Genomic DNA, 27,369 nt, shown 5'->3' on the forward strand with positions numbered 1-27,369 from the left:
TTAGCCTTGGTTCCTAAGTGGTGACAGTGGAATATGTACCCCATGAGGGAGAAATGAACCTCGCAGTTTTAAGCTGCCGTGGGGAAGAGGGGATCTCAACATGTCTGAAATCACACTGGTCATCTCTGCCCACCCTCTTCCCCACACTTCCAAACTTGTTCCTCCTCTGCTTCTTCTCATCTCAGTGCAAAGAACCAGTTGCTTATAACAGAAGCTGGGGAGCTGTCCTTCAACTCCGATCTCCCTTCTCTCTTGCCCAATCTGCTACCCAGCCAGGATCAGTCTGTTTCCTAAATAGTCCACTTTGTTCCATCTACACTGCAGACAGCTGAGTCCATCATTCTTTTTTATTCTTTTAAGACAGGGTCTCCTTTTATCGCTCGGGCTGGAGTGCAGTGGTGTGACCATGGTTCCTTGCAACCTCCAACTCCTGGGCTTAAGGGATCCTTCCACCTCAGCCTCCCGAGTGGCTGAGACTATAGGCACACACCACCATGTCCATGCCTGGCTCATTATTTCTCACCTTGATATTGCTGTGACTTCCTAGTGATCTCCCAGTCCATATGCTTCAAATAGGTTTCCTCTCTCCACCCAGAATGACCTTTTAAATGTAGATGGTCATACCATGACCCTGCTTCAAAGGTTGCCCATCATGCTCATAGTCAGCCTGAACTTCTTAATGTCCTTTCAATCCTTTGTCTGCCTCCTGTGACATATCTGCCTTGCACTTCATGCTCCAGCCAGGTGATGTTTCATTCCTTGAATGTGTCTTCCTCTCTGTTCCATGAATGTTGTTTCTGCTGCCAGTACCAGCTTATCCACCTCAGCAACCCCAATATACCTTTTGGACACAGTGTGGAGGACCCAGTCTCAGCTGGAATGCACATTTTTTGAGTATCTGTATCTATGTTGCCCCCGATGTACTCTCAGCACCTAGAGCAGCACCTAGCACGTAGCAGGTCAATAAGAAGTTTTGGTTTGTTTGTTGGTTTGTTTGTGACAGGGTCTTACTCTGTTGACCGGGCTGGAATGCAATATAGTGATCATAGCTCGCCGCAGCTTCCAACTCCTGGGCTCAGGGGATTCTCTTGCCTTAACCCTCCCAAGTAGCTGGGACAACAGGCCCACTGCCGTCAAACCCAGCTAATTAAATTTTATTTTTTAGAGATGGGGTCTGGCTGTGTTGCCCAGGCTGGTCTTGAACTCCTGGGCTCAAGCAATTCTGCCTCAACCTTCCAAAGCTCTGTGATTACAGGTATCAGCCACCATGCCCAGCCTCAATAAATGTTTTTTGAATGAATAAATGAATCTTCCCTGATATTCAAAACTCTGGAAAGATTTATGTTGCTTCTTTATCTTCAAAACAACCAAATGAAATGCAACAATAATAGCTCCCATTCACCAAGCATCTATTGTGCGCCAGAGATGGTACTAAGGACTCTGTGCTAGAGCCCTTAGTACATCATTTCACGTCATTATCTCTATTGTTTTGAAAAGCTGATGAAAGTTTAGGAAGATTCAATCACTAAATGCAATTAAGTGCCTTCTCTGTGCCACACTCTTCTAAGTACCAGGGAAACAGTGGAAAGCAAAACAGACAAAAGCCTTGCCCTTGGGGAGCTTACATTCTGGTATCAGGAAAAAGATGACGAATTGGGAAACAAGTAAATAAATGGTTTGTAAGATGGTGACAGTGTTATAGAGAAAAACAAGTAAGAAAGGGGGATGGAGATTGCTGAGAGCAATTTTATATAGGGTGTTGAAGGAAGGACCCTCTTAGCAGCAGTGAGAGAGTTCCAGGGGAAGAGTCCTCTGAGCAGAGAGAACAGCAGGTGTAAAGGCCCTGTGGTAAGAACATGTCTAACGCATTCAGAGGGCAGCAAGGAAGCCAGTGTAGAAGCAGCAAGGAGGCTGAATTCAGAGAGGGTCCAGAGGGGCCTGGTCATTTGTGGCCTTTGGCTTTTAGCCTGAGAATAATGGGAAGGTACAGGATGTTTGGGCACAGAAACGTTATGACATGAATCAGATATGTTGTGGGCCACCCAGCTGATTCATGTCAGAGGATTCTACTACGAGCCTTTTTTTTTTTTTTTTTTTTTTTTTTTTTGGAGCGCGAGAGAGATGGGATCTCACTCTGTTGCCCAGGTTGGAGGGCAGTAGTGTGATTATAGCTCACTGCAACCTCTAACTCCTGGGCTAAAGTGGTCCTCCCAGGTAGCTGCATGACAGGTACACACCACCATGCCTAGCTAACTGCTTTATCGTTGTAGAGACAGGGTCTTGCTATGTTGCCCAGGCTGTTCTCAAACTTCTATTCTCAATCGAATCTCTTGCCTTAGCCTCACAAAGTGTTAGGGTTACAGATGTGAGCCACCGTGCCTAGCCACACACAAGCTTTTAATTCCAGTTTTCTCTCAGCTAGAAGTGAATCCAGCAATGACGTCCTGGTGGCTGCAGGTCTCCCTGTCATGGCTTCTGATTCTTGCCTCATTCTAAAGCATCTGCTGCCACTCTGAACCCCATTCCACTGCTCACGGCAAGGAGTCTCTCTCCTATTGCACTGAGGACACACACGGCCCTCACTTATCCATTTATGCAACAAATATTTAGCTGGGAACTATACCACTTGTCAGGAAAACCACAGAGAATGATAAATATTCCGTGTCTTCAACAGAGCCTCCAGCTTATTGGAAGGAAACAAGTGAACAGGCACTTATCCTCCAGTATTGATGAGAAGAGAAGTGGATGAAGGGAGAAAAGCAGAGGGGAACCTAGTGCAGACAGAGAGAATCAATGAGGCTTTCCTGAGGACATGAAGATGAGAACCTCTAGCTGGGCTGCTGAAGGGAAGAGAATAGCCATTCATACCGCAACAGCAGCAGCAGGTGCAAAGGCCCTGTGGTTGGAGGGGCCTGGGACATCCAAGGGAGTGAAAGGAGAAGTGCTACATTGTAAGGAAGAAGCTGGAATGATGGAGTTGGAGAGCCAGGTAGAGCCTGATCATATAGGTCTGTCAAAGCACCTCAGTCTTTATCCTGAAAATAATGGGATGCCACCAAGGCATTTTAAGCAGGAGGGGACTTGGTTGGGTGAGAGACTCACCGTGGTTGTGTGTGAAGTCCAGTGTAAAGAAAATCAGAGTGCCTTGTGCAGGTGAGAGATGATGGCAGGTGGTAATAGTTGAGATGGAAGGAAGTAGATGAATTCTAGAGATGGCTGGGAGGAAAGAAATGACAGTTCCTGGTTATGGATGAGACATGAGGGAAAAGAGGAAGATAGAGGCACCAAAGATGTCTGACAGATTTCAGGCATGTGTAGTGATGTACGGCCATGCTTTTCACGGGGACAGGGTGCTGGAGCTGCAGGAACCACAGCTTCCTTGTGAGCTTGTATCTTCCTACAAGAGCATCCTCAAACTCTAAGCATGTTTTCTGTGTGCTTCCTTTTTGCAGAGGGCCAAGATCAGTCAGGGAACCAAGGTCCCAGAAGAAAAGACGACCAACACTGTCTCCAAATTTGACAACAATGGCAACAGAGACCGGATGAAACTGACCGATTTTAACTTCCTAATGGTGCTGGGGAAAGGCAGCTTTGGCAAGGTATGGTATGATTTGGTGGCTGCACCTGCTTCAGAAGGAACATCTAACGAGGCAGGCACATTTGCTGTTCCTATGGGATGGACATTCTAGTGGGAGAGAGACTAAGAAGTAAATAGACCCACACTACGCTTTGTAACCAATATCATGAAGGAAATGAATGGAGTGCTGTGTCACAAACAAAGAGGGGACCCACTTAGACAGTCTGAGGAGGTACACATATGCTGAGACCTGGGGTATAAGAAAGAGCTAGCTATGCTTTCAAAGAGCCAGGAAAGAATGTTCTCAGCCGAGAGAGCAAGTGCAAAAGTTCCTAGGTGGGGACAGGCTGGGTGCATCCTAGGAACCATCAGAAGGTGCTGGGGCCAAAACGTCACGAGCAGAAGGAGGTATAGGATGTGATGTTGCAGAGATAAGCAGGGCCCAGGGGTGCAAACTTGATAGGCTACGATGAGGAGTTTGGGTTTCATTCACAGTGCAGTGGGGAGCCATTGACCGTTTTTAAGCAGAGCAGTGACACGATCAGATTTGCCTTTTTGAAAAGATCACCCTGACAGCCAAGAACAGAAGTGGTTCCTTTCAAACAGTAGCACAGTGGAAGGATGACTCTGGGACTCATAGAGTGGTTCTGGATGCTTTTATAGTTAGGGCGAGATGCCGTTTTACTGAAGTGGGGATTGTGTTATAAGTATTGCTGACTCGTTTAATGTTGTTTTGGGTTTTTCAGTCCCTTTGTGTGCCACAAAGATGTCTAGCATAAATCTCATACTGTGAACTCAGGTGTGCAAAAAATATACATTTCTTTGCCATCGATGTAGCGTAAGCCAAAAACCTGGAGGTAATCCCTGAGTTTCCCTCTCTCCTTTATTCCCACCCTCCCTGCCTACTGCCCTGTCCCCATGACCTACCACCCCTGTCCCCATGACCTACCACCCCTGTCCCCATGACCTACCACCCCTGTCCCCATGACCACGTACAATACGTTGGCGAATTCTGACAGTTCCTTTAAAGCATGTCACGTATTCACTAACTTCTCTTCATCTCTGTAATACCACCCTCATCTAAACCATTGATATCACCTGGACAACTGTGGAAACTCCTCAGTGGTTTCTTATTCTCAATCTTGTTACTTACGATTAATATACTTTCTACTTACCAGCCATAATAATTTTTTAAAACTTATATTAGGTCAAGGAGCTCCCCTGCTTACGACCCTCCGATGACTTTCCATCACAATTGGAATAAATTCTATGTTACATCTTTAGCTCGTATCACCCTTCATCATCTGGCCCTTGTTTCCTGTTCAACTTCTTTTCTTCTTTTTCTTCTCCCCATCGCCCACTGTGCTCTGGCCACTGCATCAGCTCTCAGGTTACTGAAATACACAAAGCTCCTTCCTCCCTTAGAGGTTTTGTGATGCTGCTCCCTTTGTGGTTTGCATGGCTGGCTCCTTCCTGCAATTCACATCTCAATGTAGATGCCACCTCTACTGAAACATCTTCCCCAACTACCCACTCAACGTAGCCACTCATTCACTGTCCGTTATATTTAACTCTCTCATAGCCCCCATCACTGAGCGATGCTTTTCTTGCTTCCTTGTTGATTTTTCTGTCTTCCCTTTCTAAGAGCTAAGCTCCACAAGAGTAGGGATCTTCTCTGTCCTGGTCGCCACTGTGTTTTCAGAACCTAGGGAATCAAATTCATTCAGTGCCTAAATTGAATGCATGGGTTCTCTGTCTGTGAGTGGCAAGGACATCCACTGAGATGGACTAAAGGATCTGAGATGATGGCTCAACGACTAAGGAGCCTCCACATGAGATGGAATAGAGCGTAAGGACAGCCAGGAAGATCACCCATCCAGTCCCTAAGGTTGGGAATAGGCAGTTGGCAGTGGTCCACACTCTTGTGGTTTTACCAGCAGCTCTGAGCATCCCTGGGGTGGAGATGGTGGAGTAGAATCAGTGAACTAGAAGACGATGGAAGAAAGAGCGTTAAGGATTCTGGGAAGAAGGGTGCTCACTGCAGACCCATAGAGCCTGTATCAAGTGCTCAGGAAAGGTGTGTTGAATACATGAATGAACATGGTTTCTAGATTGGGTTGGGGGAGATGTCTAGCATGAAGAGGGTCATCACCTGGGTGGGGAAAAAAGGAGTTTACAGTCTAGGAATGAAAACAATGGATGAGGTCAAGATCCTTCAAATGTTAGGAAGAATTGAGGCATTTAGGTTTCAAATGTGGAGCAGTTTCTCTGATGATGGGGAAGAAAGTGGCCTACGTAAAGAAGAGGTTCTAATAAGCTGAGTTTTAAAAAATTAAATGAGCACTCTTTTTTTCTTTTTGAGACAGGGTCTCACTCTGTTGCCCAGGCTGGAATGTAGTGGTACAATTATGGTTCACTGCAGCCTCGACATGCTGGGCTCAAGCAGTCCTCCTGCCTCAGTCCCCAAATAACTGGAACTACAGGCATGCACCACCATGCCTGGCCAATTTTTGTTTTTGCTTTTTTGAGTCAGAGTCTCACTCTGTCACCCAGGCTGGAGTGCAATGGTGCCTTCTCAGCTCACTACAGCCACTACCTCCCTGGTTCAATTGATTCTCCTGCCTCAGCCTCATGCCTGGCTAATTTTTATAGTTTTTAATAGAGACAGGGTTTTACCATGTTGACCGGGCTGGTCTCAAACTCCTGACTTCAAATGATTCATTCACCTTGGCCTCCCAAAGTGCTGAAATTACAGGCATGAGCCACTGTGCCTGGCCTAATTTTTGTATTTTTTTAGAGGCGGAATCTCACTATGTTTCCCAGGCTGCTCAATAACTCATAAGCTCAAGCAGTCTTCCTGCCATGGCCTCCGAAAGTGCTGGGATTACAGGTGTGAGCCACCATATCTGTCCTAAATGATATTCTCAATAAGCAATGCATTCATGTGGTTCATCATTAAGATTATGTTAAAAGGATAAACACTGAGAAGTCCTGCTCCCATCCTAGATCACATCTTTCTCTGACCAGTCGCTGCTGCTGCTCTCCCTATGTGAGCACATTTATTCAGTTAATTTCCTGTCTTTCCAGTCCCCCTGAGCTAATTTAACATTTTTACTCTTGCCCTTGTTAACTCAAAAGTTTGCATATTATGCCTGTTTCTAATCACTTAACAAAACAGATGAAAGGATGTTTGATGAAGGACTGGAAGTTCTGTAGGGTCCCATGGAAAGGATTGGGGTTGTGGGTAGTGGGTGGAGTCGTGGGAGAATGGATCACTGGGGAGCAATGAGAGAATAGATTATATGTCTCCATGGAAACTGTTATAATAATTGAGAGCTCTGTTCCAGACTGGAGATATAGCATCAAATAAATCATAGATGAAAACAACAGTATGTCATGAAAGCAAAATAGAATAACAAACACCTCTATGATCCTTTAAAACAGAGTAATCCTTTGCAACTCTAGTGTTGCCAACTAGGGTTTTAAATTAATGCAGGTTTTATATTTGAATTCCAACTTTGAACATTTTGCAGTCTGGTTAGGTATATAGATCAATCCTCATAAACAGAAGAACACAGCTGCAGTGAGTTGTTCTTCTTTCTGAAGATCAAAGAGATGGGGCTTTGGGGTAATCTGTTTACACCTCCCTTAACCCAGGAAAACAAAAAAAAAACATGTTTTTAAACACTAATGGTCAGGTGCGGTGGCTCACGCCTGTAATCCCAGCACTTTGGGAGGCCGAGGTGGGTGGATCACAAGGTCAGCTGTTTGAGACCAGCCTGGCCAACATGGTAAAACCCTATCTCTACTAAAAATACAAAAATTAGCCAGGCGTGGTGGCAAGAGCCTGTAGTCCCAAGTGCTTGGGAGGCTGAAACAGGAGAATCGCTTGAACCCGGGAGGAGGAGATTGCAGTGAGCTGAGATCATGCTACTGCACTCCAGCCTGAGCAACAGAGCGAAACGCCTTCTAAAAAAAACAACAACAATAACAACAACAAAACACTAGTAATTTGTGGGGCAACTAGGGAATCGCACAAGCCTTTTGGTAAGACCTGTAAAAACGAAACAAGGCAGAAAGCAAGGGTGAAGTCCATTGAATTCCAAATAAGTAAGCCCATTTAAAAATCTTTCAAAAGAAGAAAACTGGAGAGTTTGTTTTTTTGAACAGGAAAAAGTGTTTACCTGGAAGGGCTATCGTACCAAAGCAGGGCCTGCTGGATGCCTGGCTTACTTAGAGGTGGATGCCTTCTAGGACTTCTATTACAGAGCATTCAAATGTATCATTCACATTTACAAATTATTTTGTTTCTCAACTTTTGTTTTAGATACAGAGGGTACCTGCACAGGTTTGTTACATGGGTATGTTGTACCTAGGTACAGAGCATAGTGCTCCTCAGTGTATTTGCTTTATCATAGATCCATCTGTCTATCCGTCCATTAACCCAGGAACCCAGGTATGGAGCATAGTGCCCGATAGATAGTTCTCATTTATTATTTAATGATGCTTAGAATTTTATCCTTTATCCTCTATTTTTATAATGCCTTGGAACTTTAACTTGAGCTTTGCTAACATCTTTCAAGAATTGAACCTTTAATGATTGCTGGAGTTAAAATTATGCTGCATATACATAAATTGGACAGATTTGTACCACCCAGATTGATGATACAAGTTTACCTTAAAGAGCAAATGCAGCAAATACCTGATAAAGTATATACACAGCACAAGGACAACTCTTTATACTATGGACATGATTCCTCTAACCCTAATGTGCTGCCATAATAAACCTCCATTAAATATTTAATGAATACTAATATTGTGTGGCTTCTGAGACTTCATATGTGCTTGTGGTAATGATATGTATGATCCATGTCTTTAAAAAATGTTGTGCAGGAAAATCTGAATGGAGGCTTTCCTGTTCTCTTATACCCCTGACTCTTGTCTGTGGATGGCACTGAGCTAATGTATGTGAATTGAGATGGGGTCAGGAGGATAGAAAGGGGCTGAGGGAGGCAGGTGGTGTGCTGTAGTGGACATAGATCTACCACCATAAAGAAGGCCAAACCTAACAGCACAGAAGATCTATGTAAAAATTATATTTACTGGAAAACAGAAATAGCCCAAATGGCATATTCATGATGTATATAAAAAAAATGAAGTGACTCTGTCCTCTCTCTCTCTTTCTGTCTCTCATATACACACACACCTGTCTATCATCTATCTATCTATTGATCAATCAATTTATCTATTCTATCATCTATCTATATCTACCTATTATATATCTATCATCTATTTATCCTCTATCATCTATGTACCTATCATCTATCTGTCTCATTATTTATCATTTGTCTACCTATCATCAATCAATATATCATCTATCTGTCATAACAGAAAGATTTTCATAGCATAATATCAAAAATAAAAGCAAATTATGGAACATTATGATTGGTAATAGAAAAGGTATGTAGACTAATTGCTTTTATGTAATATACTCATGGTCCCTGCTTTCATTAAACTTTTTCTCTAACATATCATGGTGAAAATTTTAAAAACGGAAAATTTGAAAGAATTGCATAATGAACATCCATAACACCCACCACCTGGATTCCACAAGTAACGTTTGACTGTATTTATCATGGATCCATCTGTCTATCTGTCCATCACCCCTTTTCTGATGCATTTCAAAGCAAGTTGCAGACATCTGTACACTTTACATTTACACTTTCAGCATGTGTACCATTGAACCAGAATTCAATATTTACAATGATGATTTTAAAGGTAAAATTATATACACTGAAATGTAGGTATCTTAAGTGTATCGTTCTATGAGTTTTGAAAAACGCATAATTTTTAAAATGCAATGAAGGTATCAAAATTCATCAAAAAAAATCACACAGGCATAAAAACAGCTGTGATGTTTGCTGTGTTCCCTGGGCACCTGCGGGAGTGGGATTTGCCCTAGTTGAAGCTGGAGAAGGCTTTTGTGAAAAGGGGGCTCGAGCTATAGCTAAAGGGTGAGTTAACTAAACTATGCAAAGAGGGGAAGGAGTAAATGAAAATCTCAGAATGTGTCCTTGTTCCTGGCCCCCACCCCCAAAACAGTCTTGGTTAATTTGTGTGGCTGACAGGGCACCTAAACTCCTTTTATTAGGGTAGATTCAACTGCTGTAACAAATAGACCCCCAAATATATACTGGCTCAGACACAAAGGAAGTTTTTCATTAAACTTCCAAGTTTTAGAAGTTTAAGACAGGCCCGCCTGGCCCCACCCACTCTCTCCATATGGTGATTAAGGGACAAGGTGCCTTTCGTCCTATGTGGCTCCATTAATCCCCAGAGCTTTGTTTTTCTCTGCAGTCAGAGGGTGGAGGAGGCACAAGCTGCTTCTTAAAAGTCTCGGTTTGGGAAGTGGCACCAATCACTTCTGCCTACTCTCTATTAGAGAAAATGTAGTCACATGGCTACACTTCAGTGCAAAGGAGGCCGGGAGAACAATTGGGGTAGATGACTAGTTGTCTCAGCCATACTCCCTACTTTTAAGCCCTGGCTGGAATTTTTCACGGTGGCACACAAAAGAGCTTCTGACTTTTCCCATTACAGCTCCCAATGTATCACACCTCACAAACAAAAAACTTCAAGTGCCTCTTCTCTGTGACATTTCTTTGTGTTTGAATCATGGAGCATGCCAGGTGTTAGTGGTGACTTTCTTGAAGCCTAGCACAAGCCAGGAATAAATCAAGTAGGAAGAAGTCAGCAGCTTATGAAATTAAGAAGAAAAAGTGAAGAGTCTATAGAAGCTAGGTGCCCAGGTATGGAATTGTTTCTCTTTTAGAAATCCCATCCAGTTCTGCTGCTGTCTATGCATCTAAGATGATCTAAAATCAGAAGCAGAGAGGTGAGAGACCGAACCATTAAACTTCCCCATCTAGAGCTTCACTTTCCTAGAATAATTGCAAGAGACTGAACCAATGACATTAAATGCTTGAGTGTATTACTCAGGAAGCCCTGGAGGGTCTGGCGGTGGCCCATTCCACTAGAGTACCCCTAGAAACTTGGCATTTGCGTGACACCCTCCAAGATGCTGGCATAAACTTTTGTAGCTCAAAATTTAGACTGTACAGCAGAATTGACTATAGTCTTGGTTAATTTTCCCAAATATTAGTCGTTTATGCACCTGATGTGGGTTTTTCTTTTTGCCATTACATGCCTCCTTTATTCTATCATATTTTTCTTTAAATTGACTTTAACTTGACTTTCTTTTCTTCTTCTTAACATTGTCCCATGCAATAATTTATGTGAAATCACAAGTTTGATATACCAGTTATATATTCACTTTAATGCGTTTGGTTTGACATACCAGTTACATATTTATTTTAATGTGTTTGAGGAGAATATATTAAAAGAAAAGTAATTTTGTCCTTGTACAGGTACCTGAACCACATTTGTTGAAAAATTGTCATAAAATCTTATACTCGAGGTGCAAGGAGGGAGAAAGAAAAAAAAAATCTTACACTCACACAGTGTAAGATTGAGGTGATTTGGCAGCTCGATTACCATGGTATTTCTAAGAATGTGAAGTCTTTTATTATCATTTGTGTGCGTATCTGGAAGTTACAAAGTCTCTGCTTATCCCTCTCCCCCATAACCTTTCCTTCAAATAAGGAACATGCTCAACACTTCCTGTGTCCTTAAAAATCTTTCCTGTGATCTTGACCTCCCTCCACCCTCCTTTACTCACTGAATATATCCAGACAGTCAAGCTACTCTTTGGAGATTTGCTACCTTCAGTTCTTCCCCACCCACTCCTTCTTCACCCTTTTGTATTATGTCTCCTCCCCTTAGTGACTTTTGGAAACATCTGTCTCCCAGGTTATCAGCAGTCTCGTAACTCATACCTTCCTAGATCTGAGCACGAGGCATCCTGGCTTGCTCAGGGGAGTAGGGCAGGTGTGAGGGGAAGAGAACTGGAACTAAGATTGGAATCTGTACACTATTCTGGAGAGAATTCGTCACTTTTACAGTAACTTCCCACTGAAAGGCATAACTAAGGATTCATTCATTCAAGAAGTATTTTTTGAGCATCTACTATATGCCAGGTACCCTTGTAGGTAAAGAGGCAATAGCTATGAACAAAACAAACAAATATATCTGCCTGCCCTCATGGAACTTATATTCTAGTGGTGGTGATGGTGTCAAAGATGATAACACCTAACTTTTTTGAGTCCTTACTATGTGGCAGGCTCTGTTACAAGTGCTTAGTATGTATTCATTAGCTCATACTTACTCTGTGATACAGCTACTATTATCCCTATTTTACAAATGAGGAGAGTGAGATGCACAAATTTGGAATAACTTGCTCAAGTCACACAGCTAGTAAATGGCATTAAACAGACCAGGTTTGATTTAGATGTGTGTAATCTGAGGCTCTTTGACAGAGTGACAGGTCTCACTCTGTCACCCAGGCTGGAGTGCAGTGGTACGATCATAGCTCACTGTAGCCATAAACTCCTTGGCTCAAGTGAGCAGCCTGCAGGCATGAAACACTACTACCAGCTGATTTGGGGTTTTTGATTGCTTGATACTTAACATGTAATTTCCTAGTTTTAACAGTGATTACCTGGAATGTCGCAAACATATTCTAGGAAGTTAGTCATTTTTTCCTCTTATTTTCTCATCTTTCCCTCTAAGTACTAAACAGAGCTTGTGGTCAGGTGCAGTGGCTCATGCTTGTACTCTCAGTGCTTTGGGAGGCCAAGGCAGGAGGACCAGTGAACGCAGGAGATGGAGCAACACAGGGAGACCCCATCTCTAAAAAAAACAACAGAGTTTGCATGCCCTGTTTTCAGTGTAAGCTGCTGCCATTAGACAAACCACATGCTTCTAGTGATGGAGGGCTCTGGGTTTTCTGTTCTTCCTCATCACTCTTCGCTTATTGGCTGCCTATTCATGTGCAAATAACACATGTTCCACGTGCTCATTGGAACTGTGAGTCATCTGCAGGGATTTCTAAGAGGGCCCATGAGAATGGCTTTTACTCCTCCAGCCTTGCCCTCCTGCCCTCCTCCACAGGTTTCAGCCTTGTGGGAACCCCAAGTGTTGGAAGCATCTCTAGTTAGTATAGTGACTCCTTAGCTGGTTCCTTTTCAACCCTCAACCTCCATTTTCCTAACCGTTACCAACACCACCACCCAGACGCACCCACTCCAATTCCACTCACACCCTACCCACTGTCTCCAACGAGCTCATGCTCATTGATAGGGACCATGCCATGGATTTGCACGCATTATATCATATTAGTTCTCACCATAATCCTGCAAGGTAGTTACTGATAATCACTCTGTTATGTCATCTAGAAATTGTAAGTCAGAGAGGTTAAGTGATTTCTCCAAGATCTCACAACTGGAAGGAGACAGGACCTTGAAAGCAGGTTTTGTGATTTCAGTTGCCTCTTGCTGTCTCATCTCCACTTTGGGGTCCACACGTCTCCTCAAACCATTAGTTAAAAAAAATTTTTTTTTGAGACAAAGTCTCACTCTCACCCAGGCTGGAGTGCAGTGTTGTGATTATGGTTCACTGCAGCTTCAACCTCCCAGGGCCAAGCAATCCTTCCATCTCAGTCTCCCAAGTAGCTGGGACTAGAGGCTCATGCCACCACACCCAGCTAATTTTTTATTTTTTTGTAGAGACAGGGTCCCACTTTGTTGCCCAGGCTGGTCTTGAACTCCTGAGCTCAAGGAATCCTCCTGCCTTGGCCTCTCAAAGTGCTGCGATTACAGGAGTGAACCACCATGCCCAATCCAAATCACTAGTCTTTCCCCTTCCTTTTTTCCTTCCTTCCTTCCCTCCTTTCTTTCTTCCTTCCCTTTCTCTCTTTTTGTCTTTTTTTGAAACAGCAGTTAGAAAACTATTACAAGAGCTACCTAGTGAGGCCAGGTGTGGTGGCTCATGGCTATAATCCTAGAGCCTTGAGAGGCCAAGGCTGGAGGATTGCTTGGGCCCAGAAGTTCAAGACCAGCCCAGCCTGAGCAATATAGCAAGACCCCATCTCTAAAAATGTGTTTAAAAATTAGCCAGACACAGTGGCCCATACCTGTAGTCCTAGCTACCCTGGAGGCTGAGACAGGAGGATTGGTTGAGCCCAGGAGTTTGAGGCTGCAGCAGGCTGTGATTTGCACTCCAGCCTGAACAACAGAAGGAGACCCTGTCTTTTAAATGTTTAGAAAGCTGCATAATGACATTTGTGGGTTTCTCCTTCTTCCATGAAAAAAAAAAAGCAAAAATGATGTCTCATGACTGCATTGATATGAAGACAAATATATTAATATTACACATTAAAACATGTACTTCCACCTAAGTTCACTTTTTTGTGTGTGATTTTTAAAGAAACTAAGGTCCCTTACGAGCCCTGAAGAGAGCATGGGCCCTGAGCACTGTGCCTGGTGGGTTTTGATGGAGAAGTCAGCCCTGGTTTCCAGCTCCAGTGTTTCAACAGTGCCTCCCTCAGCAGCCTCCAAGCTTGTCTCCCCGAAGCCCAGGGTGCTTTAACAGCATGCTCTGTGAGCATGAGGGAACATTCCAGAGGTCCAGGCCCCAGACCAGTGTCTTCTGTTTTCCTCTTTCTGTCTGTCTTCCTCTCTTTCTCTCTTTTCTTTTCTCTTTTGTGTGTGTGTGTGTGTGTGTGTGTGTGTGTGTGTGTGTGTGTGACAGAGTCTTGCTTTGTCACCCAGGCTGGAGTGTAGTGGGGCGATCTCAGTTCACTGCAACCTCCACCTTCTGGGTTCAAGAAATTCTCCTGCTTCAGCCTCCCAAGTAGCTGGGATTACAAGTGCCTGCCACCATGCCCAGATAATTTTTATATTTTTAGTAGAGACAGGAGAGACCAGGCTGGTCTCAAACTCCTGGCCTCAAGTGATCTGCCCGCCTCAGCCTCCATAAGTGCTGGGGTTACAGGCTTGAGCCACCACACCCAGCCTCACAGCATCTTCTGCTGGAGCCAAGCGTGGCACCCAATTTCAACAGAAAGAAATTGCCTGAGGAGATTAAAAGGCAGCTTAGTTCACACCAGGAACAAAGGCCTTCTCTAACGTCTGAGCTTCTGTTGTGGGAGTCTCTACTAATTTTAATCTCATTAGTGGTATGTATTCACACACAGACATATACATACATACATTAGATGTAGTTATATAATCCTACAGACAAAAGCACTTCCCTGTACTTCAGCCTGCTTTGCTATCTTCCTGCACCATATGGTGAGTTCCTTTATCATATGGTTCACAGATAGCTCAAAGTGTTTGCTACCTGTTTCCTTAATCCTCTTCCAGAGAACCTTTTTGACATTTGCTGTCTGATCTTGGATTCCTGAATTCTCTTTGGTTCTATCACAATTATGGCACTTCCCTGCCCCCACCAAGCCTTCAACCTTTCCATCTTTCGTATGCAATTCTGATTGCAGCGTGGCTTTTTTTTTTTTTTTTTTTTTTGCCAACTCATCTTCCCAGATTCTCATGAGGCCCTTCTTCCACCTTCCCGAATTTCCCAGGTCTTTCCTCAATGAAGTGCCTTACTGCTCTTCCACAGCTTCTGCCTTCAATTCTCAGAAGGTGGTACATTACAAGACAAGATAAGGGTTCATTTTCTGCAAGAAAATTAATTATATCAAGGAAAATGAAATATCAGGAATTTAAGTTTTACAACCTTCCATCTGCTGCAAGTAGATTGTCAAGCCAGAGTGAGTAAAGCGGGTATTTGCTGAGACGACGTGGCTTGTTTCTGTGTATCTCAGGACACCCAGAGGCAGGAAGTGCCACCTGAATGACAGGGCTTCCAGCAGTCTGATAACCATGGCTCCATCTGGGGGGCCCTTAGTCTGTCATCCCTCCTTCTCCATGACATCTCTCTGTAGATACACAGCAGTACCGCCTCTCTCGGCCTTGTTGGTGCTTCTCAAGTCTCCATGTCTAATTCTCATATCTAGAATATCCTAGAAATCTAAAATCCCAGGAAAGAAACACTGATGGGCCAGTGTGGATCAGGGATCCCTAGGATCCAATTTGCTGTGACCAGGGGGAGGGGTCACCTTTTCAACCATTCATCAGGAACGATGACAAGAAAAGAAGATGGGATGTGGGCAGCTTCCCTAAGAGAAAGAAGAGAACGACAGGCCTGTCTGGCACACAGGCCAAAGTAGAAGTTTCCTTTAAATTGGGTATTCTTTTTTATTTACTTATTTTTGAGATGAAGTCTTACTCCGTCGCCCAGGCTGGATTGCAGTGGCACAATCTCAGCTCACTCCCAGGTGGCAAACTCCACCTCCTGGGTTCAAGCGATTCTCCTTCCTCAGCTTCCCGAGTAGCTGGGATCATAGGCACATGCCACCATGCCCAGCTAATTTTTTGTGTGTTTTTAGTAGAGGCGGGTTTCACCATATTGGCCAGGCTGGTCTTGAACTCCTGACCCCAAACGATCTGTCCACCTCGGCCTTCCAAAGTGCTGGGATTACAGGCATGAGTCACTAATCCTGGCCTTTTATTTTAATTTTTTAGAGACTGGCTTTGTTGTTCAGGCTGGAGTGCAGTGGCATGATCTTAACTCACTGGAGCCTCGAACTCCTGGGCTCAAGTGATCTTCCTGCCTCAGCCTCCCTACTGGCTGGGACTACAAGTGCATGCCACCATGGCTGGCTCATTTTTGTCTTTTCTAGAGATGGGATCTCATTATGTGGCCCACACTGGTCTCAAACTTCCAGCCACCAACAATCCTCTTGCCTTAGCCTCCCAAAACACTGGGATTACAAGTGTGAGCCACCTCACTAGGCCCTGTGTTTTCTTTAAAATGTTGCCTGATTCTTTGGGAAAAATATCACAAAGATAAATCAAGTCCTCTTTTAGGAGGACCAGATAGAGCCATTAACATGGAAACTCTGTCTCAGGTGATCATTCGTGGCCACTGGTCCAATTATTATGCTGTCATGGTACCTGCCATCCTCTGCTTATCCATCTCAACATTATCTCTATGTGTTATTTCAGAAATTTACAGTCCTGGTGAAATGAATCCCTGGTTACCAACAGCGTAACCCATAATCTTTTCTATAAAACAACAAACATAATGGCAGAAATGTTCAGATTGTAATCATCCAACACCCATGATAAATATTTTGGACATACAAATGTGGATGGTACCTATGATCATTCATGCCGTAGTTGTTTCAAACCCCTACTCCCACCCCGCAGCTTCACGTTATGTACTGACCTCATTAAACACCACTGCAGAGATAGACAATATTTTTGGAGCACTGGGAACTCATCTGAGTGTTTTATATGCATTTGATCATTTAATCTTCACAATGGGTCTTACAAGGTGGGTGCTGTTATTACCTCCATGTTTATGTTTGTAGATAAAGAGACAGAGTCTCTATTTTGCAGATGAGGAAATGGAAGCTCAGCGAGGTGAGAAACTTGCAGTCCTGAAGCAGTGGAGGCATGTTCAAACCAGGGAATCTGGCTGCAGAATGTGTTGCCACTCAGCTTCACAGTCTCCTCTGCACCCCGTGCCCCCCACTCCTGCTGTGCTGAAACCTCTTCTCTATTAGCAGTGGTCTGTGACTCCAACAGCAAAGGGGGCTGTGCTTCCCAGGCAGATCAGAATGTAGATAAGCAAGCTTTCTTCTTGCCACGTAATTGTTGACATGAATGACAGGCCCTTATGGGTTTCATTTCTTTCATTGTCTTTCAGTAGAAGCCATCAATTATTAGTTTGTTTTCCAGCAACCATCTAAAACACAGTCAAATTAAATCTGCTTTTATTTTAACTATCTAACTTGGTCAGATACAGCATATGATTCAAAGAAATTTGACTAAGCCATACGTGTCACCACTGTTTATTTTATTTATGTATTTTTTTTTGCATTTCTGTTCTTTTGTGAGTGTAAGTTGTGATAACACTTACAATCTCCTCCCTTAGCATATTTCAAGTATGTAACACAGTATTATTAACTGAATTACTGTGCCATACCTTTTAAACTGCTGGTACTTATTTATCTTGTAACCAAAGTTTGTACCCTTTAATCAACATCTCCCCATTTTCTCTACTCCCAGCCCCTAGCAACCACCATTCTGCTCTGTTTCTTTGACTATTTTAGATTCCACATATGTGAGATCATAGCAGTATTTGTCTTTTTTATCCCCTTTGAGATGGAGTCTCACTCTATCTCCCAGGCTGGAGTGCAATCTTGGCTCACTGCAACTTCCACCTCCTGGGTTCAAGCGATTCTTCTACTTCAGACCCCCAAATAGCTGGGATTACAGGTGCCCGCCACCACACCTGGCTAATTTTTGTATTTTTAGTAGAGATGGGGTTTCACCGTATTGGCCAGGCTGGTCTCAAACTCCCAACCTCAAGTGATTCACCTGCCTTAGCCTCCTGCAGTGTGGGGATTACAGGGGTGAGCCACTGCGCCTGACCCCAGTATTTGTCTTTTGGTGTCTGGCTTATTTTACTTAGGATAAAGTGCTTCAGGTTTACGAATGTTTATTTTAGCTCAAAAGAATCCTTTAGTTACTGGAATTGATAAATCTCAATTCTATTGGTAGAAATCTATTCTATTGGTACCAACAATTAGACTTGACACAGCCCAGAGTGTTGAAATAGTTTTCTCTCATTTCTTATTGCAACCCAATTAGACATTTCTTACTAGACCCAACCACACATCTTCATTTAAACACAGGGGCCAGGCATTTCAGGTTTCACTTTCCTTGTTCCACTCTTCCCCCTTTCTAGCAGTCACTGTGAGTCATCCCTTCTTGGAGAGTAGTGACATTTACTTAACAATAGCAAGTCCACAGAGGCCAGAGAGGACTGGGCTAAATGCACCTTCATTCTAAACTTCATTTCACACTTCCCGTGGCTTTCTCCACTAGTGGGCAAAAATTCTACTTGATTAAATTTAAGGTGTGACATGGCATCATTTTAAAAGGTTTAAATCTTAATGCAATCTGCCAATCTGACCTCCGAAATGAAAAATTAGCTTATCTATCATACAGATCCATGCTTTTATCATCTATAAAGAGATTTTTAAATACAGAAAACCTTACATCATAAATCAAGAAATAGCCAAATTGTATCATTTGCGTTCATCTACGTCCCAGACATCACTGCTCTTCTTTTCATCTGGCCAGCAGGAAGACCGTATCTAAGAAGTGGTTCACACTAATTCCCAAGCATCTTCTCCCCATTATATCACTTTCCAATTTTTCCTGAGGTATGTCTTCACTTGGCAAAGCCTACCCAGTTGCCTTCTCCTAAACAGACTGTTAGAAGCCTGAAATCATTTTTAGACTGCTGGCTTCCTCATTACTGCTAGAGGCAAGTGCATCTGATTCCTTCAAACCACATTACTTCACATCAGACTGATGTGGCCACTGTCAAATGTAACATTCAAACATGTTTGTGTGGACATATATGTTTGGAACTTTTCATTAAAAAAGTGATGCCTGAGAATACATTTTGGAAAATCAAAATTAGGGCCTTCAAGGAAAACCAAAATGTGGTAGGACATCTTCATTTCTGGTCAAATTGGAAGTTTGGGAGAACCTCAAACAACCATGGTGAATGCAGTGTACTGAGTTCTTGTAACCACCCAGGGGGATCTTCTTGCCTACTCCCTAGATACAGCTTATTTCTCAAGAGGAGAATAGCAGTCGGGAAAGAGCTTTACACACATAGACTCAAATCAGCCTCCATGAATATTTGGAGACTAGAATCTTTAGGGAGAGGAGGTGATGAGGGAATGAGTGCTGCTGATTGGTTGGAGATGCATTCATAGGGGTGTGGAAAATGGTCCTTGTGCTCAGATTCCGTTTCTGGGTGGGGCCACAGGACCAGTTTATGGGTTCAGTAGGGACACTCCAGTGGTCAGAAAGGCAAAAGCCTGAAGAGACATGGGTCAATCTTCGGTTCTACGATAGTGATGTTATCTGCAGGAGTCATTGGAAAAGTTGCAAATCTTATGACTTCTGGAATCATGGCTGGTAACTCTTTATGTCTGCACCTTAGCAGAATTCAGGCTCCTTTCATCCTCCTAACTTGGTGGTCTTTCATTCGTTTCGGGGAAGGGCTGTTATCATTTAAAATATACACTAAATTTCTCCCAAAGTTAGCTTGGTCCAAGTCCAGAAATGACTAAGGGCAGTTTGGAGGTCAAAAGCAAGATGGGGGTTGTTCAATCAGATCTCTTCCACTGTCATAATTTACTGTTATGACTTTTTAAAGGCGGTTTCATTGTTTGCTGTATGTTAAGCTGTTAACATGCCTTGTATCATGAACTCATCATCATGACCTTATGAACTCTTGTTCACGAACTCTTGTATATATTTTATCCCAATATCCAACTTGCTGTGAGACCTCCTGTTTGTTTTTTTTGAGACAGAGTCGCCCTCTGTAGCTCAAACTGGAGTGCAGTGGTGTGATCTCGGGTCACTGCAACCTCCACCTCCCAGGTTCAAGCAATTCTCCTGCCTCAGCCTCCCAAGCAGCTGGGACTACAAGTGTGCACCACAACGCCTGGCTAATTTTTGTATTTTTAGTAGAGACGAGGTTTCACCATGTTGGCCAGGCTGGTCTTGAACTCATTGCCTCAAGTGATCCACCCTCCTCAGCCCCTCAAAGTGCTGGGATTATAGGCGTGAGCCACTGTGCCCGGCCAAGACCTCCTGTTTGAATGGCTTTCCCCTCCATTCCAGGCCTCTGGTATCAAGGGTGAGGTAGCTTAAGCCCTTCAGTGCTTAATTCCTGGCCCAGTCAGAAGGAGGGCTTTGGCAAATCTGCATGCTAGAAAACATGAGTTCTGGAAGGGTCTGGAAACCAGAGTACACAGTTTGGTCTCTCTTGAGATTTGTTTTGGTGAGGGGACTTTTAGAAGTTGGCAGATGGTTTACTGGTTCTCTAGGGAAATCCTATCTGCCATAGAGCATGTGGATAACTGAGGGAGGATCCTGGAAGTCACGTGCCTAGTACCAGCTCTAAACACTGGCAGTATGACCTTGCCTTTCATTCTGGGCTCTGTGTAAGGATCTCCCAGGACATAGATTTCATAGAGATACTGGTCTATTGCTCCAATTCACTTTCTGTCTTTCTCTTTCTTGCATATGGAGAATGTGGGAAAGAATTCCCTATATACATAGAAGGAGTTAGAACATCCTTCTTACCCTCCGTAATCATGCCTTCACATTAGTAATAACGGCTTGCTGTGTGTTGGGCACTGAGCTCAACCTGCATTATGTCACGTGATCTCACAACAACCTTGTGAGGGAGATACTATCATTACTCCCCTTTTATGGATGGGGGAACTGAGACTCAGAGAGGTTGCATAACTTGGCCAAAAACACCCAGCAAAGCATGTGATACAGTCAGGATTTGAACTCATGATTCCAAAGTCTGAACTTGTACCTTCTATGACTTTATAATTCTAATTAGATATAAGCTTCCAGATCACCAGACTCTGTCAGTGCCATATTCTCTTTCTTACATGGCAGAGATGGTCAGGATACCTACCATGTGGTAAAGATGTGGATGCGGAAGCTAACCTCCATTTAATTAGCTCGGGTGCACCAAGCTGCACCCAGGTTTCTCTTGAAATCCTGCTCCTGAGTGGGTGAGTGCCTCTGGAAGAGCAGGTGGATGACGTTTGCTCAGTCTTCTAGTCCCTGACCAACTTGATGGCCTCTGGCCAACTTTCCTCTCTTCCTCCCCCCAGTGAAGGCCAGGCCTGGCACAGGCAGCCTCCCAATATTTAGAAGATTCTGATTTAATTGGTCTGGACTGTGGCCCAAGCATCGGCTTCTAAAAACCCCACAGGGAATTCTAATGTGCAGCAGAGAGAAACAGCAGCTCTGTGAAGCAGGCAAGGCATGTCCACGGAAGGGCTGGGGGAAGGGAGGAGATCATATTTGCCTTAAAACTTGGAATTGCGCTCATCTGACCTACCCTCTGCAGGTCTTCAGAGGGATGGGGAAGAACCCATGCAGAAGATAGCCCCAGAGAGCAAGGGGATCCTCAAAGAGATGGGATCTTAAGATAGAGGACGGGTACACTCCTTTTAACAGATCAGTACCCTGATCCTGTACCTAGCTTCGTCCACAAGCCTCCTTCCTAGTGCTGGGCATGGGAGAGGGAGCTAGGGGTTGTGTGGTCCCCAGGAGCCCTATGATATATACACATGTGCAGCAACTTGCTTGTCTAACCCTCCCCAAGTTGACCTCAGCTTATCACACCTTACTGATGCTCTTCTTCCAATTTAGTGTGTGGAGACCCTCTGAGCCCTAAAGGTCTCTTTCTCTATTTTACTTATTTGTTTATTTTGAGATGGAGTCTTACTCTGTCACCCAGTCTGGAGTGCAGTGGCGTGATCTCTGCTCATTGCAACCTCTGACTCCTGGGTTCAAGTGAGTCTCCTGCCTCAGCCTTGAGAGTAGCTGGAATTACAGACATGCACCACCATGCATGGCTAATTTTTGTATTTTTAGAAGAGACAGGGTTTCACCACATTGGTCAGGCTGGTCTTGAATTCCTAACCTCAGGTGATCCACCCGCCTTGGCCTCCAAGGTGCTGGGACTACTGGCATGAGCCACTGTGCTCAGCTGAGATGGGATCTTCAGATAGAGGGAGAGTACACTCCTGGCAACAGGTCAGTACCCTAATCCTGTACCCAGCCTTGTCCACAAGCCTGCTCCCTAGTGCTGGGCATGGAAGAGGGAGTTAGGGGTCATGTGGTCCCCAGGAGGCCTATGGTATATACCCTTGAGCTGTAACTGGCTTGTCTAACCCTCCCCTAGTTGACCTCAGCTTATCACATTTTACTGATGCTTTTCTCCCAATTTAGTGTGTGGGGACCTAGGAGCCCTAATGGTCTCTTTCTCTATTTGAGATGCACCATCTGAATTCATCAAGTGAGAATCTTTTCCCAATCGGTGTTTGTTAGTCAAGCTTGCAGACTCTGACAGTGCTAGATGTTTTGGTCTTTTCTCCCTTGCCTCCTCCTCCTTCTTTTCGGATTCCGTAGTAGGGATGTTGTTAAGAACACCATCCGCTATAGCACGGCCTGTTCAAACATCCATGCAAAACATTTCTTTTAGACCTAAGTTCTACAGAAAGCTTATTTTTCTCAAAAACCAATTTTCATTATAGAAAATATGAATTTTGATATGTTTTATGTATCTCTGATTGCTTTGGTTTCCAGGAAGCAGAAAGAGAAAGTAGGAGAGAGAGAAAGAGGAAGACAGAGAAGAAAAGAGGGAGAGAAAAAAAAGAGTAGAGAGAGAATGAAGGAGAGAGGGAGACAGTGAAGAAGGGACAGAGAGAGTATATATCTATAAAATATATATGCATACATATACACATACAAGCGATCCTCTTGCCTCAGCCTCCAGTGGAGCTGGGACTACAGGCATGTGCCACCATGCCTGGCTAATTCTTTTGTATTTTTAGTAGAGACAGGGTTTCACCATGTTGGCCAGGCTGGTCTCAAGCTCCTGACCTCAAGTGATTTGTCTGCCTCAGCCTCCCAAAGTGCTGGGATTGCATGCGTGAGACACATGCTTGGCCACTATCTTCATTTTTAACCACCTATGTTGAGGTATAATTTGCAGAAGAGTCACTTGTTTGTGTCATGTAATCATGAATGATCTTGCAAATTCTTTGTGAAATATGAGTTGAATGGAGCCATATATAACTTAAACAATGCTGACACCCAAGGAACTGAAGATCTTTTGTGATCTTGATGCAGGAGATTTTTATTTTATTTTATTTTACTTTAAGTTCTGGGTACACGTGCAGATCTTGCAGGATTGTTGCATATACACATGCCGTGGTGGTTTGCTGTCTCCATCCCCGTCACCTATATTAGGTTTTTCTCCTAATGTTATCCCTTCCTAATCTCCCTACCCTCTGCTATCCCTCCCCTAGTCTCCCACCCCACCAACAGACCCCAGTGTGTGATGTTCCTCTCCCTGTATCCATATGTTTGCATTGTTCAACACCCATTTATGAGTGAGAACATGTGGTGTTTGGTTTTCTGTTCTTGTGTCAGTTTGCTGAGAATGATGGTTTCCAGATTCATCCATGTCCTTGCAAAGGACATGAACTCATCCTTTTTTATGGCCACATAGTATTCCATGGTATATATGTGCCACATTTTCTTTATCCAGTCTATCATTGATGGACATTTGGGTTGGTTCCAAGTCTTTGCTATTGTAAATAGTGCTGCAATGAATGTACATGTGCATGTGTCTTTATAATAGAACAATTTATAATCCTTTGGGTATATATCCAGTAATGGGATTGCTGGGTCAAATGGTATTTCTATTTCTAGATCCTTGAGGAATTGCCACACTGTCTTCCACAATGGTTGAAGCCATTTACACTCCCACCAAATAGGAACCAGTGTAAAAGTGTTCCTATTTCTCCACATCCTCTCTAGCAACTGTTGTCTCCAGATTTTTTAATGATCGCCATTCTAACTGGTGTGAAATGGTATCTCAATGTGGTTTTGATTTGCTTTTCTCTAATTACCAGTGATGATAAACATTTTTTCATGTTGGTTGGCTGCATAAATGTCTTCTTTTGAAAACTGCCTGTTCATATCCTTCGCCCACTTTTTGAAGATTTTTTTCTTGTAAATTTGTTTAAGTTCTTTGTAGATTCTGGATATTAGCCCTTTGTCAGATGGATAGATTGCAAAAATTTTCTCCCATTCTGTAGATTGCCTGTTCACTCTGATGCTTGTTTCTTTTGCTGTGCAGAAGCTCTTGAGTGTAACTAGATTCCATTTGCCTATTTTGGCTTTTGTTGCCATTGCTTTTGGTGCTTTAGTCATAAGTCCTTGCCTATGCCTATGTCCTGAATTGTATTGCCTAGGTTTTCTTCTAGGGTTTTTATGTGTTAGGTATTATGTTTAAATCTGTAATCCATCTGGAGTTAATTTTTGTATAAGGTGTAAGGAAGGGGTCCAGTTTCAGCTTTCTGCACATGGCTAGCCAGTTTTCCCAACACCATTTATTAAACAGGGAATCCTTTCCGCATTGCTTGTTTTTGTCAGGTTTGTCAAAGATCAGATGGTTGTAAATGTGTAGCATTGCTTCCGAGGCCTTTGTTCTGTTCCATTGGTCTACGTCTCTGTTTTGGTACCAGTACCATGCTATTTTGATTACTGTAGGCTTGTAGTATAGTTTGAAGTCAGGTCGAATGATACCTCCAGCTTTATTCTTTTTGCTTAGGATTTTCTTGGCTATATAGGCTCTTTTTTGGTTCCATATGAAGTTTAAGATGGTTTTTTCCAGTTCTGTGAGGAAGGTCAATGGTAGCTTGATGGGGATAGCATTGAATCTATAAATTACTTTGGGCAATATGGCCATTTTCACCATATTGATTCTTCCTAACCATGAGCATGGAATGTTTTTCCATCTGTTTGTGTCCTCCCTTATTTCCTTGATCAGTCATTTGTAATTCTCCTTGAAGAGGGCCTTCTCATCGTTTGTTAGTTGTATTGTTAGGTATTTTATTCTCTTTGCAATGATTTTTAAAACAACTTCTACTCATGAAATCCTTTCATTCATTGATTCAACAGATATGAATTAAGTGTCTACTGTGTACTAGATGTTGGGGAAATGACAGTGGACAACTCAAACAAAATGCCTGCCATCATGGAGCTTCCACTCTTGTGAGGGAGAAAAATAGATAGATATTAATATAATGCCCTTGTGGTAAGTGCTGTCAAGAAAAACAAAGGAGAGGAAGGGGATGGAAAGTGATAATGGAGGCTACAAGTTTAAAGAAGGTGGTAGGGAGGGAATTAGTGGCAGGGCCACATTGGAGTGTGTTCCTGAACAAGGTAAGAGAGCAAACTGTTGAGTGTCCCTAGGGGCAGAGTCGTGCAGGCAGGAAGAGCAGAAGGCAGGAATCTTGAGGGTGACATTGAGTCCCAAGTGCAGTAGGAAGACACAGGAAAGTTGGAGTGAAATGAACAGACTTGAGTTTCTAAGGCATCGTTCAGGTGTGTAGAGAATAGGATGGACCAGGTGTGGTGGTTCATGCCTGTAATCCAGCACTTTGGGAGGCCAAGGTGGGAGGATCTCCTAAGGCCAGGAGTTCCAGACTAGCTGGGGCAAGAGTGACACCAAATGTCTCCCAAGCAAGCAAGAAAGAAAACAGACTGTTTACAAGTATGAGAAGAGTAGAAGCAGAAAATGGGGTAGGAGAAAATTGCAGGAAACTAGGCTAAGGATCACTGTGGCTCAAATCAACAAGGAGATTGAACTTAGTATATGCTTTGAATGCAAAGCTGACAAATCTTGTGATTGCACTGGATGAGAGATATAAGAGAGATGAGCCGAGGGTGACTGGATTTGGCTTTGGACTTGTGGCAAGTGTCTGTTGAAGTTCAGCAGTTGGGAAGCAAGGTCTTGGGTCCCTTGCTGTCTCTGCCCTTGCACACTAGTGTGGCCATTTGTGCAGCTCCTTCAAGACAAAGCTCCCTGGACAGTTGAAAACCAGAAGTTGGTGCTTTGTACAAAGCCCACCAACAGCCCCCTTTGTTGTTTGCTGAAAAGATGATGCGGACCATCACCACTGTTGTGGGTGGAATTGTGCCCTTGTGAACAATGTATGTTCAATTTCTAATGAAGGTGGCCTCATTTGGATGTAAGGTGTTTGCAGATGTAAGCAAGTTAAGATGAGGTCACTCTGGATTAGGATGGGCCCAAATCAATGGCTGGTGTCCTCATAAGAAGAGGGACATTTGGATACAGACAGGACATGCTGGGAAGAATGCCATAGGAAGACGGAGGCAGAGATTAGAGCAATGCATTTACAAACCAGGGAGTGCCAAGGGTAGCTGGCAGCCACTGGGACCTAGCAGGGAGGCAAGGATGGAACACATCCTCCTTCAGTGTCTTTAGAAGGAACCAACCCTGCCCACACCTTGATTTGGGACTTCTGGCCTCCAGACTCTGAAATAATAAATTCCTGTTGTGTGAAGTCACTCAGGTTCTAGTTCTACCTTATGGTCACCCTAGGAAACTAGTAGAACCACCAGGTATCAAGTATATCATTTGCCATACACAGTTCTAAGTTAAGGTGTGCACTCAGATACTTTATGTCCTAAAATTCCCTCAGCACCACCAAAAGCAAAGAATTGTGGGCATCTCTATTTTTAAAATGAGGAAATTGAGGCTCAGAAAAAAAGTGAATTTCTCAAGGTTGTACAGCTAGTATGTGGCGAAACTTGGACACACACCAAGCTTTCTAACTCTAAAAACCATGCCCTAACCATTATGCAACACTACACCACAGTCAGGGGCCAAGATTCCAGGCACATTTTTGCCATTGGGATTCTCCAGTAAAGTTCATCACCACAAACTTTCAAGCCAGGAATCCCTGTGCTGCTTTCTTCCCTTTTATTTGCTGTCATCAGAGTTCTGCTATTTATCACATCTCTCCCAGAAGATTCTTGGGGAACAGATGTGGCTTGGAATTTGATAAGAACGTCACTTCAACACATCCTTTCAGTCTGTTTGGAATCCTCACCCTGGAAAGAGAGGGACAGCTGAGCAAACAGCCCACGCCCTCTATGTTGGTATTAAAGTTTCTGGAAGTTCCAGAAACTGCTTGAGACAATTAATAAGAGATTATTTCCATTTAAAGGAACGTTTTAGAATGCGAGCATCACCAAGGCCAGGGAAGTGGCCACTTTCCTGCTTTTTTCTTCCCCCATGGCCAGATTTCACAGCATATGTGGAGGCAG

General features: G+C 43.5%; 1 protein-coding gene and 1 long non-coding RNA gene across 3 annotated transcripts in view; one reads left to right on the forward strand and one right to left on the reverse strand.

The window, feature by feature from the left end:
* Nucleotides 1–27,369, forward strand: part of PRKCB (protein kinase C beta) — a 389,607-nt gene that overhangs the window by 285,166 nt on the left and 77,072 nt on the right. For both annotated transcript variants that reach the window (XM_002756001.6, XM_035267200.3), the window contains exon 9: nt 3,453–3,599. In XM_002756001.6, coding sequence (XP_002756047.1) covers nt 3,453–3,599 — 147 coding nt within the window. The remainder of the gene's footprint in view (nt 1–3,452; nt 3,600–27,369) is intronic.
* The window catches only part of LOC118146213 (uncharacterized), a 104,156-nt gene that overhangs the window by 43,389 nt on the left and 33,398 nt on the right, over nt 1–27,369 (reverse strand). The window lies entirely within an intron of this gene.

This window comes from Callithrix jacchus, chromosome 12 (assembly GCF_049354715.1).
Source record: "Callithrix jacchus isolate 240 chromosome 12, calJac240_pri, whole genome shotgun sequence".
Classification (NCBI taxonomy): domain Eukaryota; kingdom Metazoa; phylum Chordata; class Mammalia; order Primates; family Cebidae; genus Callithrix; species Callithrix jacchus.